The following is a 20,794-nucleotide window of genomic DNA, read 5'->3' as shown; positions in this document are numbered from 1 at the left end:
CATAAATGAAAAAATATTTTATAATTATGTTAATAAACAAATTTAACACATAACAAGTAAATGAATATAAATTATAACATTATAAAATAAAATAGTAAAGTGTTTTTTAAGTTGTAACAATGTAACAAATTATTTAAATTTTAAACATCTTCTGTTTCCACAAATTATATATATATACATTAATAAATAAGTCTATTTATAATTGATTTATCATTTCATAGTTAATTATGGAAAGATTTAAAAATTAAAAAAATAGAAAACTTCTCATAGTTCTTTTATAACAAAATTAATTTTTAGAAAGTTTAATTAAAAATTTTAAACAATTTTTTAGAAATTCAGAAAAATATCAAAATATTTAACTACTATAGCTATATTGTGTATTATATTATAAACACATTTAATAAAATTAATTAGAAATACAGTTTTAAAACAAATTAATATTCTTGTGGGTGTTTTTATAATTTATTTAATTTTATTTATTTAAAATTCTTAAATTCAGACTAATTATATAATATTAATTTAATATAGTTGGTGTGGTATATATTTATAGTTCTCCATATTTTAATATGTCAAAAATAGATTTTATAGCAAAAAAATTTTTATAATAATTTTATTTGATTAATTTAAATTATATAATTATTATCTACCTATCGTATATTTTTGTTGCACACATGTTGCATCATTTGTTTAAGAATTCTATACAATTTTTTATAAATAAAAAAGTCAAAATATGAATTAACAATACAATTTAATAATTCCATATTTATTAATTTATTATAAGAGTCCACATTTCAGTATTTTCTAAATACAAAATCTTTTATTCTTTTTAACAAAACCTATTTTTAAAAATATTAAAATAAGTATTTTTATTATTTTTTAGGAATCCTTTTATTTTTTAATAATTATTTTTCTTTTTGTAATTGAGATTTTTTTAAATTTTTTAAACTTGAAATAAAATTCTAAAACTCAAAATGATCCTATTTAAAATTTATATGTTATTGTTTTTAAAAGACATTTTTTTATAGCTAAATTTATTCTTAAAAATGTTTGATAAAAAAAATTTATACCATTTTTTATAAATTAGGAAAAATAAATAAACTATGTCTAATACTTAAATTTTATTTTTATTTTAAATTTTGTTAAATATTTATTTTTGTATACAAGTATTTTACCATACAAACTAACTAAATTATTACTTTTTGAATTTTTTAATACCTCAAATTCTCCAATATTTTGAAAATAGAGTAAATACAAAGTATATTATTAGAATTATTAAATTATGTGTGCTGTTTTTAGAAATCTTCATTAATAAATTTATTTTTAATTAAGACTTTTTTATCAATTTTTATCAGGAATAAGATTTAAAATCATGAAATATTTCTAATTAAAACTTAAATATGGTAGTCATAGTTTAGTTGCTCTAAAAAGTACCCACACGTAATTCATTAAACCCCAGAATAGTCATATGCAACCCAGTCTACTCTAACTGTACAATGAGTTGCCTATAACTCAATAGCAAAAGTATATTTTTTACAATTTCACTATTAAAACGCGCACCAAATTTAAATTTAAATTATTTTAAATTAAATTTAATTAATTTATTTATTTTTATGGAACTAAAATCGTAAAAGCTTATTCACATTAAATGCTTAAGTTAAAAATGGAATATTTTATACAGAGTGGCCCATTTGAAAGCGGAACTCTCATAAAATTTGTATTTTTTGTTCGATTTTAACAAACTTTTTTTCAATTCAATAAAGATATAATCTCACCAATGGATTAAACAACCTCTGAAATAAGTAAATTCCATAAACAATATACATGTTCATTCTTTGAGAAAATTAAAAATAATAGAGATCTGACAATTCCTAATGACTTGTGGATTAAAATCTATGAAGACACAAAATATTTTTTTAAATCAAGTCTATATTCCAATATTTTTGAGAAATAAGATAAATTGTGCTATACTCGATTAAAAATATATTTATAAAAAGAATGTTTTTTTTTAATTTTTTCACAGAATGATGAATATTCATATTTTTTTATTTTTTAGTTTTTAAATTTTGCTACGATGATTTCTTCAATTTTCATCAGTGATTCATGGCAAAAAAATTTATGAGGATGTCTCGTTTTTAAACGTTCCACACTGTATAATATAAAAATTAACAATATTTTTTTTGTATATTTTATTTTCTAATTAACTCAATAAAAACCAACACTATTGTGTAAAAAATTGTGTGGTTTTAATAAAAACACAAGTAATATGAATAAATTTTATTAAAACAATAATTAATATGAATAAAAATTGTGTCGTTAAATAATTTACATATGTGCATATCCTTACTGACTACACTTGAAATTGAAAAATCCCTAAACAATTCAACACAAATATATTTATAGTGATGCTACTTACATATATATATTTACATTTATGCATATCACATTTATGCATATCACAGTTTGTTTTAATAGAAATTCTTGATATATTCGTGTTAGAATTGTTTAAGTATTAACTATAAACTAAGTATGATTATAATAATAAATAATGGCAAGTATTGAGATCAATATTAAGCTCATACATTATGCCTATTTCTGTTCTTGAATAATGAGATTGATTCAATATACAAGTAGTCCCATTTAATTAATTTTCATCAAATCCTCAAACTCTTCCGTTCATATTTTCGAGTTTAACTAACAGAGACCCAACAGTAATTAATGACTTGTGGATCAAAAACTATAAAAACACAAGAGTATTTTTTTTTGAATTTGTTCAAACGACTAAAAACATTCCAAAACTCACTGATTACTGCAAAATTGTCAAAATTAGAGAGCGCCAATAAAGTTTTTTTTTTTAATTAAAATGCTCCCTTTAAATATAATTAATTAATTTAAAATGTTTCCTTAATTTCTAACAGGTAAATAAAATTTAAATAATTTAAATGACTAATAAAAGAGGCAAAATATATGTTTTTAACGATAATTATTCAGTATTATTACTAGGATCTGGATCTTGGTATCTTTGGTGAGACGTAGATGAGATGGTACTATCATCTTCTGGAGTCAGTTCTCCATTATGAGTTAAAATAAAACTAAAATCATTAATTTATTAATGACACGATCGAATCACAACTAATTTACGTACTTGTTGTGAATGGGCTGTTGTCTCATACGTGGATCGTATGTGTAACTTGCTGGCAGAATGTGTTGGGGAAGTTGATAACCATCGTTGACCTCCCTTATTGGTGGAGTGTATGGCACGTGGTAGGGTTGTGGTGTGGCTGAAATGTTTATGTCTGTTTTTTAAAAGTAATATCATATTAGGTTAAGTTAGGATTAAAATTTTTTAATTTTAAAATTTTAATTTGTGTAATTTGAATGGGTTTAAACATTTCCATCAATTTTACAAAATACTAAATATCTTAACGAACTTGATTAAAAAAGTGACGAATTTATCGATTTTATTGCCTGTTTATTATTGCAAATATTTCCTGCATCTGACAGAATCAGATTAAATGGAATATCTCAATTCTAATATAGATTTAAGACCAGGTATTAGTGAAATGTTCATTCAGTAATTTAAATATTATTTATAACTATCATAATTCATGCTTATGCTACATTAGTATATATCAAAACAAAAATAAAATATATTCTGAAAGTTACACAATAATAAAAAATCATAAATCATTTATATAAAAAATTATAAATTAAAAATAAACATAAGGTCAATTGTAAAAGTTCATTTAATTTTTTTGTTGAAATAGATCACTTCTTTATTTATAATTTATATATATATATATATATATATATATATATATATATATATATATATATATATATATATATATATAATTATATATATTATATATATATATATATATATATATATATATATATATAAATATATATAAATTATAAATAAAGAAGTGATCTATTTCAACAAAAAAATTAAATTAAATTTGGTAATTAAAAATGTTTTTTGATGTGTTTTAGATTTAAAAATAGTTCTTTTAAGAACCTATCTGAGTATTATATTGATATTATAATATCAATTAAATACTGTTGAAAATATTTCGTATATCTAATAAAAAGTCACTTTTGTGTTAAATTAGTATAAATCAAAAACAACAATAAAATTAATTCTGGGCATTAAAATTTTTAAAAGTAGTTCTTTTCAGAAAAGTTAAAGTTTTTGTTCATAAAAAATTATAAATATTTTATAATATCCATTAAAAAAGTGATTTATCAATTGATTTCATTGCTGAATATTGTTGAAAATATTATCTGTATCTAATAAAACCAAATCAAATAGAATTTACTCCGTTTTAATTTTACTGCCAGGTGTCATATTTATATTAAGCAATGTAGTAATTAAATACAACATTGTTTAAAACTGTTTCAAAAATCTTGAAGAACAAATTTGTATTTTAATTAAACATACTTTAAAAAATATATTTTATGGAAGTTAAATGGCCAGAAAGTTAACCAAAAACAAAAATAAAATTAATTCTGGAAATTATGAATGTTTTTTAATGTGTTTTATATTTGTAAATAGAAAATCGAAAGAAAAATTTAACTTTTTTATTATGTATATAAAATAATTATATATATATATATATATATATATATATATATATATATATATATATATATATATATATATATATATATATATATATATATATATATATATATATATATATTATAATACCAATTAACCAATTAAAAGTGCTGAATATTGTTGAAATATTTCCTGCATCTGATAAAACCAGATCAAATATAATTTACTCTGTTTTAATTTTACTGTCAGGTTTAAATCAAATTTACATAAATCAATCTGGTAATTAGTTACAACATTGTTTAAAAGTGTTCCAAAAATCTTGAACGACAAATTTGTATTTTAATTAAACATACTTTAAAAAATATATTTTATGGAAGTTAAATGGCCAGAAAGTGAACCAAAAACAAAAATAAAATTAATTCTAAAAATTATAAATGTTTTTAATGTGTTTTAGATATGTAAATAGAAAATAGAAAGAAAAATTTAACTTTTTTATTATGTATATAAAATAATTATATATATTTTATAATATCAATTAAAAAAGTGATTTATCAATCGATTTTACTGTTGAATATTGTTGAAAATATTTCCTACATCTAATAAAATCAGATTAAATAGATTTTTTTTCCTTTTTACATTTACTACTAGGTTTAATTCAAATTTACATTAAGCAATTTAGTATTTAAATATGTCACTGTAAAAATCTGTTTGAAAAATCTTGAACCAAACATACTAAAATATATTTTAAGGAAGTTAAATAGCACAAAAAGTCACTCAATAAAATTAATTCTGGAAATTTAAGATGTTTTTTGATGAATTTTATATTTAAAAATAGTTCTTTTAAGAAAAGTTAAACTTTTTTGACATATGCATAAAATATTATAAATATTTGTTTAATAATATCAATTAAAAATGTGAATTATCAATCGATTTAATTACTGAATATTATTGAAAATATTTCCTGCATCCAAAAATCTTGAACGATATATTTATATTTTAATTAAACATACTTAAAAAGTATATTTTAAGGTTAAAGTTAAACAGAAATCTCTTTTATGTTAAATAATAATAAACTAAAAACAAAATAAAGTTAATTCTGAAAATTATAAATGTTTTTTTAATGTGTTTTAGATTTAAAAATGTAAGTTTTAAGGAATATCATATGAATGAAAAATTATAAATATATTATATTGAAATATTGACTTTAAAATGTAAAAAAAATAATCAATTTTATTGCTATTGTTAAAAATATTTCCTGCATCTGATAAAACTAGACCAAATGGAATTTTTTACATTCTATATTTAATAGCAGGTTTAAGTCAAATGTACATTTAGTAATTAAGTGATTAGCTTAAACATTGTTAAAACTGTCGCAAACATAGTCTCACACTTATGTTTCTAGGTTGAATTATTGTTATTAAAAATTTATAAATATAATAAGTGTTTTGTCAATAAACTCACATACACAATCATGACTGTCAGATAAGATCACACCTTAGATGAATGTCATATAAACTAGCCTAAAATCAATTGTACTTTTCGTGGAATTACTGTATGTCACGTAGGCATACATTTCTCAATATAAGTACCAGTTTTAACGAGATATTTTACAATAGGTTCAAAACTACTCAAAAAATAAATACCTTCCAACATGATTCAAGTCATTATTTGCCATGATACTTCAAATGCAACCAAACTGTACTATTATTATTAAAAACATGTAACTTTACAAGTATTTATTCAGTGTCTCACGACACAAATACCGCGGCAATAAATTTTATTCAAATACAATGGTCAAAGCCATAAAGAGGCGCTTAATGGGTTTTTCCTCATCTAAATAGAAACAACTATTGAACGGGTTTTTAGACTTACAAGTTCTGGACGTCGAACCTTGGCCCGAGGAGTTTTTGGGCCTTCTTTTCCTCGTCTGGATTCCTTCCTTAACCATGCTCAGCGGTCTGTTCACCTGTAATGCAAAGCGTTTTATCGCATGAATGGAAAATAATCTATATAGTTAACAGATAGTATATCTTCTGTTTACCATTTTTTGTTATTATTTACTACATTTTATAGATATGTTATATCATCCCTGATATTTTAACTATCCCAGTTATTAACCGTATCTTAGATTAACCGAGACTGCTTGTCTGTGTGACTCACTTTTTCACCTGTATTTTTATTATTATGTAAAGGCCGCGTTTTGGAAACTATCTCTAAATGATAATAGGCCAAAATTATCTGCCACGCTGTTTAATTATTTGAGGTAGGCACGATTAGATATGTAACATGACTCCTGTAAAATAATATTTGGTCACTTTATCTTCGACTTACGTTGTGGAGCTTGAAGTACAGTCCGCAGGCGTTGCACACCGGCTCACCCTGGTTGTTCCTCCTCCACAGGGTGGTGGAGGTGGTCTTGCAGTTGGCGCACTGGACGCCGCTTCTTCTGGCGTTGCCCTGCTGTATCGATTCCTGCGGGTATCAACCGTTAATTTAAACTGTCTGGCGAGGCGGTTTTGGCATTACTGGCGCCTTCGGGCTAAGTTGATCAAGCAAATTAGTTCCAGTATTGCCGTTAGGATCGAATTCTGTTCAGCATAATTTTTGATGACACTAAATCTAATAAGGTAAGTAAATAGGGATACTTTCGAGATGAAGATTTTCATATTTTACATAAGCACTTTTACGCTTATCACAAGGTAAACACGTCGTCGACCCATTTAATAATTCTTGTGCAAACAACGAGTGATATCAATGTAAACTTAATACCTGGGGACAAAAAGCTAAATATTTATTGAAATGTGTGTTTCGAAAAATCAATATCGACGGCTGCGTTATAACAACATGCTGTAACGGACAATTTTTCAGTCGGGTGAAGGAAATAATTCGAAAATGTAACGGAGGCGACATTTAAATTTAATCTTGAATCGATAAAACAATTCAGCTGATAAGTTGAAACCTGAAAAAACAATATTTGCTTAAATGACTGTGTCGATAACTGTGTGAATTCGTGACGACCTTTGATTTTAATTGTAACAAACGTCAGACATTTGCAAAATGGGCTAAACAAATAGTGAAAATGTATTGACGAAATGAAAAGTAAATATTTGATCATGGAACGTTTCTTGAAATTGTCACAGTTCAAATCTATTTTTATGTCGGTACGGGGAAAATGTTTGGAAACAACCGAAAAAAAAGAGCAAGGTCAAATTATCGTATATTCAGTGAACATAAAATATAAAATATTAAATGAAAATTGTAAAAAAAAATAATCAAAGAAAAGAAAAAAATATTTTTAAGGAAATTTTTTATATGAAAAGCAAATTTTCGTGAGGTTTCATCAGTGGTAATGTTTTTATAAACAAAAATTTTGTCTTTGATTAAAAAATATATTTGAAAAGAAAGAACAAAATAAATATTTAATAAAATATTCTAAGGTTAAAATATCATATACAAAATATAAAATATTAGATAAAATTTATAAAGTAAATTAACAGAAAAAAACAAAAATGTTGGATTTCATTTAAAAATTAGTTAATAAAACCTAATAAATAATAAAATAATACATTTAATTAAAATTATTATTTAATGAGAAAGTTTAAGTTCAGTAAAAACTTTTTAATAGTAAAAATTAACAAGTAAAACTTCCAAAAAGGGACAAAAGAATAAATAAAATATTCTAAAGTAAAATTACCATATATTCGAAAAACATAAATATAAAAAATATGTGTAAAAATATATAATACATTTTAGAATATAAATAAACAAATAAAAAAAAAATAAAAATATTAGAAAATTATAGATGAAAAATTTTAATATAAAAAAGAAACTTTTATCAATGGTAGTGTTTTAATAAATAAAAATTTTGTATATCATTTAAAAATATGTTAATAAAAATGATTGATTTTGTTATTTGGAAAATAAATAAAATGATAAAAATATTTTAAAAAATAATGCATTTAATTAAAATTAATAATTAATAATGAAGGTTTTATTAAAAGTCAATCATCATATTTTCTAATCAGAGTACTTGATTAGGTTAATTTATCATAAACATACAATATTAAATATTTGATAAAATTTATAAAATATATAATTAATTAATAAAAAAAATATTAGAAAATTGTAAATGGAATTTTTGTATATAAAAAGCAAATTTTGGGAGGTTTTATCAGTGGTAATGTTTTTATAATCAAAAATTTTATATTTGATTTCAAAATTTATTAATGAAAATTAAGGATTTTATTATTTGGACAAATGTTACAAATATTAAAAACAAAATAATACATTTGAATACAATAAATCAGCTTTTTTAGTAAAAATGAAATATAAAATAATTTTTATGAGTAGTGTATTTAATTTTAAAAATTTTTGAAAAATTCAAAAAAGGGGCAAAAGAAATTTATAAATTATTCCACTTTGGAATATTCATTGAATAATGGACATAAAATATAAAATTTTAAATAAAATTCATAAAATAAATAGTAAATTAATTTCAAATGTTATTATTTGAACAATAAATAAAATGACAAAAATATTAAAAAAAAGGAAATGATGCATTTGGTTACAATAAATCAGCTTTATTAGTAAAAATAAAAAAAAACTTTATGAATAGTGTATTTTATTTAAAAAAAAATGAAAATTTCAAAAAAAAAAAAGAATTAATAAAATATTCTAAGGTTAAATTAATTAAATTCAATGAATTTATAGACTAAATAAACAAAAAAAGGATATATAAAAAATTGTAAAGGAGATTTTTTATATAAAAAACAAATTTTTATAATCTTCTATCAATTATACTGTTTTTACAAACAAAAATTTTGTATTTGTTTTCAAAATTAATAAAATGATAAAAATATTTAAAAAAATGAAATAATACATTTGATTACAATATATTAGATTTTAAAATTTTTTGGTAATTTCAGAAAGATAGAATAAAAGAAATTTATAAAATATTTTAAGGTCAAAATAACATGTATTTAATGAACAAAAAATATAAAATTTTAGATAAAATATATAAAATAAACAGTCAATTAATAAAAAAATATATTAGAAAATTATAAAAGGAATTTTTATATAAAATGCGATTTTATTATTTGTTCAATAAATAAAATAAAAAAGTATTTTTATAATGAAAATTAAAAAAAAAATAACTTTTATGAGTGTATTTCATTAAAAAAATAGAATATTTAAAAAGGGATCAAAATAAAATTAAATAAAATTTTAAATTATCACATATGAACATAAAAAATAAAATATTAGAAAAAAGTTATCAAACAAATAAAAAAAATTGTAATGGCTATTTTTACATAAATAACAAACATTTTTGAAGCTTTTATCAATTTTTCACAAACATTTATTGATAAAATTAATTAAATTAACGATTTAAAAGTTCTCCAGGTCAGATTTTTTAATGAAAATTAAAATTTTTTTAGTGCTTTTAACTATCAATTTTTTTCATAAACAATCTATAATAATTAAAAAATTCTAGAAAGGTGTAAGAATTTTAAACAACATTATAAACAATAAAAAAATTAATAAACTAATTTAATTTAATCATCGTTACTTCGAATTTAGATATTTTATGTAAATAATTAATAAAAGGGTGTTTTAAATTAATTTTTAAATTTTTCAAAATGTGTGGAATAAATTTTAAAAACTGTTTATAAAAGTGCTTAAAAAATATCACAATAAAAATATAATTTGAGATAAGCATTGCACAGATAATTTATTTACTCAGAATTTATTACTTTGAAAATCCTTCAAATTTATGTTGACTTAATGATATATTTTATTGGTCGATGATTGATTTATTAATTCCGACATTGACACTATGATTTTTTGTTATAACTGAGCGGCCGAATTCGTGAACAACACTCAATAGTATCCATAACGACTATGACATGGATGGCTACATTTAAAATGGTACAGGTGTTTTGGTGAAGCAATAGCAGAAATTCGGGATCGGGAATTAGCTTCAAACTCTACAACAACTAAAACCTTAAGTTCATATAATACATGTTAAGCAAAGGTTTGGCTCTAGTTAGTTCCTGAATGTCCCAAAACTAATTTGGATGCGGGATTGGAATAAAAAAAACTGGACGATCCGAAAAAAAATTGGTGACTTACCACCTGCGGTTTTTTCGTGGCTCGCACGGGCGGTCTGTTCACCCCGTTAATTTTGTTATAAAGCCCACAGGCATTGCACAAGTAATGACCCGTACCGTCTCTACGCCATAGCGGTGTTACAGAAGAGCCACAATTTACGCATTCTTTATATACCTCGGGCACCGGCGGCAGGTTCTGACGCGACGGTCCTGGTTCCTGCACCCCGTTGATGTACTCAGTTTGCTGGGGGCTCACGTAATGCTGCGTGCTGTCCGCCTGCGTCAGTTGGTAATTCTGCGGCGCCTGGTACATCTGATCGCCCCACACGTAGACGCTCTCGTTCGCCCCGTGCAACGTGATCTGGTTGCTCGGGTTCTGGGCGACGATCGGCAGCGACTGGAACGCAAAAAAGGGGCTGAAGCAGACCGTTGGCGGGCTCGGCACCGCGGTGGTACTCACGTTTGCGTAACGGGAACCCAAATTCGGGTCCCTGTTGAACAGGAACTGCTCCGGCGACGAGGCGGCCGTCTCCAGCTCGTACGTGTAGTTCTGGTTCTGCACCTGCTGTATGTACGTGTTGCCGGTGTAGTTCTGCGAGTACTGCGAACTGGGCACCGCGTCCAAATTGATTAGGTCCGTTCTGCTGCCGTTCTCCAGAACGTGTTCGTTCGACACGGCCAGATTGTAGGTGCCACCCTCGAACTGTTCCGTCTCGTATTTGACGCTGTTCACCGCCTGGTCCGTTTCCGATTTGGGTATGGCGTCGACCGGTTCCTCCTCGTAGATGTTTTCGGTGACGACCTCTTCGACGATCACGTTTATGTTGGGGGGCATGTCTTCTATCGTGCCCTCGGACGTGAGGTGTCTGGTGATCACAGGCACGTTCACTACGTTGGCCACACTGGTGACGTTGGTGATGTTGCCGTCGCAGGTTTCGGGTACCTCCTGGTCCTCCACCTTAGGCTTGACTTCCTCGGGACTGTGCTCCGACGTGACGGGCGGGGTTGCGTTTCCTTCCATTGGACTTTTCAAAATGAGCCTACGAGGAATTTTTTGTTTTAATGTAAAACATACATGTGCGTTTGTTTGGATACTAGTATTTAATTTGGCAGTGGCGTACCTATAAGTAACTCGTGTAAATTAATTAATATATTAAATGGATGATAACAGATTAGAATTTAAATTGAATTTTAAATAAAATAAAATAAAATAAATAAAATGTTGTGTATTTTTTAAATTCAAATAATATTAAAGAAATTATTTATAAAAAATATATATTTAAATTTAAATTGTGAAAAATAATAATAATATAATATAAAATATATGAATGGGTAAAAAATATGTAAAAAAATACTAATTCTAGATTATTAATAATAATAGAATTGGAAAATAACATAAAAATATTAATATTTTAATTCTTTAATATGATAACAATAAAAAAATACAAAATAATAAAATAAATTTACAAAATATTAAAAATACAAATAAAATTTATAAAAGATTTGGAAAATAAAAATTGCTAAAAATCATCTTATCTAAATTTGTAAAATTCATACATCCATATTTATATGTTTCCAGTAAATAATATTTTTAGTCAGTTCTACTTAAAAAATTATTTAAATATAATTTACAAAATAATATACATTAAATAATTTTAAATGTTAAATAAATATGTTTCATAAAATTTAAAGGAATATAAAATAAAAATTGAATTATTGCTAATATATATTAATAATTAAAAAATACAAATATAATATAAAAATTTTGAAAATATAAATAAAATTGATAAAATATTTAAATTGTCATAAAATGACATATTGTTTCATTTCATATAAATGAAATTATTAACTCATTCTTAAAAAATAAATAATAAAATATAAAATTTTAATAATACTAAAATGTAATATAAAAAATAATAGAATAAAATATTTAAAATAATTAAAAAAATCTGTTTTTTATTCCTTGTTCGTATAATTATCTTAAAATTTAAAAGTTAAATATTTAATTAATAAAGAAACAATTATACAAAAATACAGTAACAAATGTTAATCAAAATAATATATAAATTTAATTTAAAAAAATATAAATAAAATATTTTAAATATTGATTAAAAAACAAATAAATTAATTAATAAATTAATTTAAAAATATTAAAATAAAATTTACAATATATTTGAAAAATTAAAAAATATATATAAAAATTAATATATAAACATATTTATATTTTACCAGCAATAAAAATTGATAAATTGGGTTAATGCTATTTAAAAAATTATTTCTAACTTACAATAAAAAATAACACTATTTTAAAATTTCTATATAATGAAATTAAAATATATATTAACCTGATAATTAAAAACTTAAAAATTAAATTAAATTAAAATAGTTATGAAAAAAATAAATATGCATAATTTTTATTCCACATTAATAAAATTACATTATCTAACATTTAACAAATAAATAACATTTCATAAATAAATATTACTAAAATATAATAATAATTATAATCCAATTGAAACAATAAGTTTTAAATTAAAAATAAATAAATAAAATAAATAAAATGTTTAAAAAAATTCTAAAAAATAAATACACATATTTTTTTATTATATGTTAATAATAAAATTGTGTTATTTAATATATAATAAATAAAATTTAAAATAATAAATTTAAAGAAATAAATATAAAATTTTAAAATGTGTACTTTTCAAAATAAAATATGTTAAATTAAAATAAATTACTTGTATAGTACTAATTTAATTACTTATATAATATAAATTCAATAAAAAAATATTAAAAATGTGAATTAAATATTTAAAATAATTAAGAAGAAAAATATAATAAAGTTACATATTTTTTATTCCTTATTCATAGAATTATATTATATAACAATATTTAATAAATATATAATAAAATAAATAAAATTTTTAATTCTCAATTAATAAAAAAAATATCCAAAAATATGAAGGTTGGAAATACGTATGTAAATTAAAATAAAAAATATATAAATTTATTTAAAATATATTATTTGTACTAATTCAATTATTTAGATAAAATTGACAACTTGATAACTGCATATTTAAATATTTTATATTCAATAAATAATAATAAAAAATGTATTAATGCTATTCAAACATTACTTATAATTTGAAATAAATAATATATTAATATATATTAGAATTAAATAAAAGTATATAAAAAATTTTATTGATATTGAATATAATAATAAAAAAAATACAAACATAATTTGGATTTTATTATAAATATATATAAAATATTTAAAATAATTATGAAAGAAGAAAAATTAATGAACATATTTTTTAATTCCATAGTTATAAAGTAGTTGTATAATATTATAATAATTAAAAATGCCATAGTATAAAAATATTAAAAATATGAATAAAATTATTAATAATAATAATAAATATAAAAAATATTAATAATAATATTAATAAATTTATTTTTAATTTTGTTGAATAAAATGAAAAATACATAGTATAAAATTTCAGTTTTGAAAAACCTTATCTAAAACAACTTAAGACTTAATTTTATAATTAATAAACATAAAGATATTCCATGCATATTTTCTAAACAATAATATCTGTAATATGTATCAATTTTCCAAAAAATATCATTTTTCGAATTGATTGCTCCGATTGAAAAATGAAATAAATTTTAAAAAAGGTAATTTCTCCATGTTCCGTCTATGGACAAAATCCTTAAGCAAACACCTTTTGTTAGCTATTAGCATTACTTCTAGACTACATCGAACCAAACAAACATTCGGCAACGGGCACACGACAAAACCAACGAGCAACGTACAGACCAATTGTATTGTAAATTTTTAATTGTAGGTGCGAACGTGCGACGTCGGAAGTTGTGAGGACGTACTTGGACAATATCCGTTTCCCGCCACGCGATCATCTCTCGACCTGTTCTGTTTCACCGATTCCGACGAATTTCGTTCAGCATTTTCTACACAGCTATTGACTGTTCACGTCACAAGGTGTTTGGAACAATATTTGCATGGGCTTTGATGGTTTTAATGCTCGTGTATTAGTCAATGTCGCCAAACTGACGCAGTTTCTGCACCAAATAATTTCCGTGCATGATGTGTGTTAAACACACTTGATTTAACTTACTTGATATTCATTAAGTACATATTAGAAGTTATTTTTGAATATAATAATAATATTTTATTTTTATATCCAACAGAATTAGAAAAATAGACACAATAATAAATAAATACACAATAATACAACTTAATTAAAAATATCACCAAAGTGTCAATATCACTTTATAGAGTAAGGGCTTGTGCAATACTGTCGACTTGATAATATAGCTTAGATCATCAGCATAGGCTAGACTACAGCATAAAAACAAACTCAACGAGTCATCGATGAATAAAAGCAATAATAGCGGTCCCACGTTAGACCCCTGCGGTACGCCAAAGTATACAGTGTAAGTATAAGATCTAAATTCATAACTATTTGTCAATTGTAATCAAGCTCAATTATTAATTATAATAGACATGCTTAAAAGCCTTATTATACTACAGTAGAACAATAATAATATTTTAAATTTTTACAAAAATTAAATTAATAACCAAAATTTTTATCAAACATAAATTTGAGTTTTCCTTAATAATAGAAACTTATATAACCACAAGTGCATAATTTAGAGATAATTAATATTTGTTGTCTATAAAGTAAACAGGGTGTAATTAATATTTGGTATCTATGACAAATTGTCAATTGAAATAAATATTATTAATTATAATAAACATGTTAGAATACAATAGAATAATAATAATTTTTATTAAAAAAATAATAATTTATTTTCCATAAATTAAAAATAGGAAAATTTGAGTATTTAATCCATAAGGCAAAGAGGGTGTAATTAATATTTGATGTCTATGAAGCAGAAAGGGTGTAAATGATACTATATTCTATCTATATATTTGAAAATGTGTGAAATAAAGAATAATTTTCAAACAAATTGTTAATTGAAGAAGAGATCAATTAATAATTATAATAAACATGTGTAAAACTATAATACAATATTATTTTACATTTTTACAAAAATTAAATTATTTTACATAAATTTAATCAAAAATAGGGAAATTTGAGTATTTAATCTATAAGGCAAAGAGGGTGTAATTAATATTTGATATTTATGAAGCAGAGAGGGTGTAAATAATACTATATTCTATCTATATATTTGAAAATGTGTGAAATAAAGAATAATTTTCAAACAAATTGTTAATTGAAGAAGAGATCAATTAATAATTATAATAAACATGTGTAAAACTATAATACAATATTATTTTACATTTTTACAAAAATTAAATTATTTTCCATAAATTTAATCAAAAATAGGGAAATTTGAGCATTTAATCTATAAGGCAAAGAGGGTGTAATTAATATTTGATATCTATGAAGCAGAGAGGGTGTAAATAATACTATATTCTATCTATATATTTGAAAATGTGTGAAATAATGACTAATTTTCAAACAAATTGTTAATTGAAGTAAAAATCAATTAATAATTATAATAAACATGTTTAAAAGTACAGTACAATAATATTATTTTACATTTTTATAAAAATTAAATTATTTTCCATAAATTTAATCAAAAATAGGGAAATTTGAATATTTAATCTATAAGACAAAAAGGGTGTAATTAATATTTGATTCTATGAAGCAGAGAGGGTATAAATGATACTATATTCTATCTTTATATTTAAAAATGTGTGAAATAATGACTAATTTTCAAACAAATTATCAGTTGAAGTAAAGATCAATTAATAATTACAATAAACATGTTTAAAACTACAGTACAATAATATTATTTTACATTTTTACAAAAATTAAATTATTTTCCATAAATTTAATCAAAAATAGGGAAATTTGAATATTTAATCTATAAGGCAAAAAGGGTGTAATTAATATTTGATTCTATGAAGCAGAGAGGGTGTAAATGATACTATATTCTATCTTTATATTTAAAAATGTGTGAAAAATGACTAATTTTCAAAGAAATTGTTAATTGAAGTAAAGATCAATTAATAATTATAATAAACATGTTTAAAACTACAGTACAATAATATTATTTTACATTTTTACAAAAATTAAATTATTTTCCATAAATTTAATCAAAAATAGGGAAATTTGAATATTTAATCTATAAGGCAAAAAGGGTGTAATTAATACTTGATGTCTATGAAGCAAAAAGAGTGTAAATGATACTATATTCTATCTTTATATTTAAAAATGTGTGAAATAATGACTAATTTTCAAACAAATTGTCAATTGAAATAGAGATCAATTATTAATTATAATAAACATGTTTAAAACGTCAGTACAATAATAATTTTAGTATTTATGAAGCGGAGAGAGAGTGTAATTGATACTATATTCTATCTTTATTTTTAAAATTGTATGATATAATTAGTAATTTATAAACAAATTGTGGGCTATTAAAATGTGTTATAACACTATAACAATAACAATTTTTAGGTTAAACAGTGAAATGGGAATATCGGATATTTTACGAAAAATTATGATTATTTTAATATATAATTAAAATTATTAAATTTAATTATGGTTTTTATTTGAAACAAAAAAGTTTAATACATTATCTATAAAATTTAATGAGAGATTGTCAAAAAATTTAACAAAGAGTAATTATACTATATATGTCTAATATCACTTTTGATTGATATTTCAGAATATTAAAGTTTTAATTTACTACTAATAATAAAAATAATTTTAAAAGCCTTATTATGTTATAGTAGAAATAGAAGTGAAATTTGAATTTTCCCCAATATTAGAAAATCGTATGACTATAATTGTTTAATAAGACAGAAATTGTTTATTTAAAAATATCACAAAATATATTAAAGTATGTTAAAATTATAAAATTTTTATTATTGTTTAGAGAAATGACCCAAATAAATAAGCATCAACATTCAAAGTTCCCCTGCATTAATTTGCGACGCACAGTGCAGGAAATACAGAAACATATCCAGAAATGGTGGATGCGCCCACAATTTTTCTCAAAGTTTGCATAATTACAAAAATTATTTACACAAGCACGTTAAAGGTATTAAATAACATTAAATACATGTCTAAACAGATAAATGTCAATAAAACATCGTAACATAACACAGACAGGACCGAATGCGTGGTACTCACCTGGACCGAAACACCAATACCGAATGGTAGACCCGACCGGTACAAAATCTCGAAATATAATGAGGTACGACACGACCGTTTAATACAGATGGCGCACGATTTTCAATAAAAATAATTCCGGCCACGCTTACTATACAATTAATGTTTTCGCGGTTGTGATATTATTAATAAAAAAAATATCTCTTATGTCGTAACATCAACAGGTTGTAGCTATCAGTAAATATAATATAACTTATCTCCACCATAATCTTAGAGGTGCGAGATTTGCATGTTATATCAGTATATAATCAATAGTTCAATGTGCAGCATCTCCTGGACCAAATCCAGAAGACGTGTGTTAACAGTTAAGGTAATTAAAAAAAAAAATTCACTGGTACCTGACACTGGTTGCAAATTTTTTTCTGTCAGCCAATGACTGGACTCGAGTCAGATTGTTCACGATTTATAATGAAATGTAAGTAATAAAATATATTGGATGGAAATGGTACGTGCCTCATGAAGCCCCACACCTATATTTACTTACTGTGACGTATCTAGATTAAACGCGATATAGAAGCTGATAAGGTAAAAATAGGTATGACGCCTTACTAAACCGTAACGAATTAAATTTTATTGAAATTATTAAATTTAATGCGTGTTAAGGGCCACATTTTCTTCGACAGGCCCGTCCAGTTTGGCGAATGCGTTGGGATAATGCTGTAAAATTGATAAATGCCTGAGTAAGAGTAAATAATGATAAAAAATGATAAAAGATTAGGCCAAGGGAAAATATTCCAAGCGCAGCTCATTAAAATCGTTATATCGTCGGTAACCAGTTCAAATTTAAACATTCTAATTTCCACCGAAGGAAGCAACACTTTAAATCAAAATATGATGATCCACTTAGTTGGAAATATCAAAATACTTGTTTAAACAAAATATATAATAATATATTTGATTGAAATCATTTTGTTTGATTGAAACAACTAACCAAGAAATGATTTACTTAAGATGTGACTAACACAACATAATATTTTGTGAATTGGTTAAACAAGAACTTCTTTAAAACATCTAAGATAGTTTTCTATGATAATTATACGATTTTTAATTAGTTTTTGCTTAAAAACATCCGTGTAATAAACAAAAATCCATCCATTTTTTTGATTTTCACAAATAACATGCATTTTTAACTACTTCCTGTATATATAAGAATATAATTTTTCCTGAATTTTGTGCACACACACAGTAAAAAGCAGATTTGAGCAGTTAAACCACGTTTCGACGAGTTTTAACGTTTCTGAACAAACATTTACTCTCACGGCATCCATTTCACAACCCTATTTTAAACATGTTTATACAGATTTCGAGTAATGTAAATGGTTTTATGGCGCGTTATAAATTACGAAGGCGTTCGAAAAACGGTGGCGAACGCCATTTTCAAATTGAGAACTGATTCCGGAAAATGCGTGTGATGGAAAAACCGAGTGAAACAGCATAAAATATTTTCTAAACACATGATAAAAGACGCGATTAGGTATCAATGATATCTTGTAGATATGAATATAGTTATTGAAATATATCAGTTAAGCAGTGTTTTAACACACGATACGATTGTGACTGAAGCCAACGGTTGCTCTGAAAGTCGAAAAACACCCCTAAATTTGCTTAAATTGTAAGAAATTCGGTTGATTTAACTGTCAAGTTTGGTTTCCAGTTTTTAAGCACGTTGAAAGCTTATTATTGAAAGGGGTACGTACCTTCAAAACTAAGGTGTTCCTGAGCACTTGCTGTTTGTGTTGATTGCTGAAGAACTGAAAGTGTACTAAAAAGATCAAGAAACAATGTTGTGTAAGATGGGCGTCAACCAATTCGGCCGTGTGACAAATCAATTTTTTCGATACTGATAAGATAAGGGAATTCGACATGTGGCAACATTTTTCATCAATATAGGTACACCAATAATTTAATATGTTTAAATACTACACAAACTAAAAGAAGTCTAATAGAAAAAATTGTCTTGAAGGTAGGTGCAGTGAAAATCAAAAAATTTTTGGCACATTTTAAAATTCTGCTGAATTTTGCCCCTTATGGGTGGGGGGAGTTACCTGTCAAAAACCCACGCCATGTTTTTATTCAAGTTTAGTCACTTATGTCGTTACAGTTTTCTTAATCTAATGAAATTATATGATTTAATTTTCTTGGTACTATTTGGAGAACCTGATATTTTTGAAAATAAAAATTGAGGCCCACCTTCTCTCTCTCTCTCTCTTTTCTGGTAAAAGTGAGTCGTTGCTGTGCACCTCTTCTCCCTAGACTCCAACCGGTCGTCACTCACCAATACTATCACCCGTTTTGATGAACATGGGGCTATTCCTAAATTTTCAATCTTTGAGCAATTTGCTTGCTGACTATGTGACAAATCTTAATCGTGAAAATATGTTATACATAATTTGTTAATGGATATCCTGACCATTGAGTTTAACAGAAATTTGTTGTAAAAATGTGGCATTTAATGTTGTTCAACCCTATACAAGTAGAATCAGTGTAATTTTATAACAATTTTTTTAAATTCTTTCTACAATATGCTTTGTGTCTATTAAAATCACTTTTAAAGTATATAATTCAGAAGGATCAATGGATAGACAAAATTAAACGTGTGCATCTTGTTACTTTTAAAAATAAAATTGTATTTAATTACATTAAAATGAAAATTAATTTATTATTTATTATTAATAAGCAATATTTTTTTAATGAAACTTAGTATTGATATAGTTATTTTGAAGGATGTGACGTATTTCCTTGTCATAAACAATATTTTTTGAATATAAGTTACTTGGGGAAAAACCCACGTTATATTATTTGTATAAGCTTATATGCCGACAAAACGGTTTAATTTTTAAAAATAAAACACATAATTTTATTAATTGTAAAGTTCCCTTAATGTGAATTAATAT

At 23.8% G+C, this 20,794-nt stretch overlaps 1 protein-coding gene across 4 annotated transcripts; it reads right to left on the bottom strand.

The window, feature by feature from the left end:
• Positions 1-2,259: 2,259 nt before the first annotated feature.
• LOC109600480 (GATA-binding factor 6-B) lies at positions 2,260-19,726 on the bottom strand. Of its 4 annotated transcripts, none has more exons than XM_049965806.1 (7): positions 19,598-19,726; positions 11,129-11,708; positions 10,691-11,065; positions 6,893-7,033; positions 6,434-6,527; positions 3,143-3,278; positions 2,260-3,089 (listed from the first exon to the last, which is right to left on the bottom strand). In XM_049965806.1, the coding sequence occupies exons 2-7, from the start codon at positions 11,687-11,689 to the stop codon at positions 2,981-2,983; spliced, it is 1,416 nt and encodes a 471-aa protein (XP_049821763.1). In that variant the 5' UTR covers positions 11,690-11,708; positions 19,598-19,726; the 3' UTR covers positions 2,260-2,980. The 4 variants fall into 4 exon arrangements, with proteins under 4 accessions (XP_049821763.1, XP_049821765.1, XP_049821762.1 ...); XM_049965808.1 differs by lacking the exon at positions 19,598-19,726 and adding an exon at positions 18,239-18,323; XM_049965805.1 differs by lacking the exon at positions 19,598-19,726 and adding an exon at positions 17,862-18,206.
• Between the last annotated feature and the right edge of the window lie 1,068 nt (positions 19,727-20,794).

The sequence above is a fragment of the Aethina tumida genome, chromosome 4 (assembly GCF_024364675.1).
Source record: "Aethina tumida isolate Nest 87 chromosome 4, icAetTumi1.1, whole genome shotgun sequence".
Taxonomy (NCBI): domain Eukaryota; kingdom Metazoa; phylum Arthropoda; class Insecta; order Coleoptera; family Nitidulidae; genus Aethina; species Aethina tumida.
This window is presented reverse-complemented; position numbering and strand designations above follow the sequence as displayed.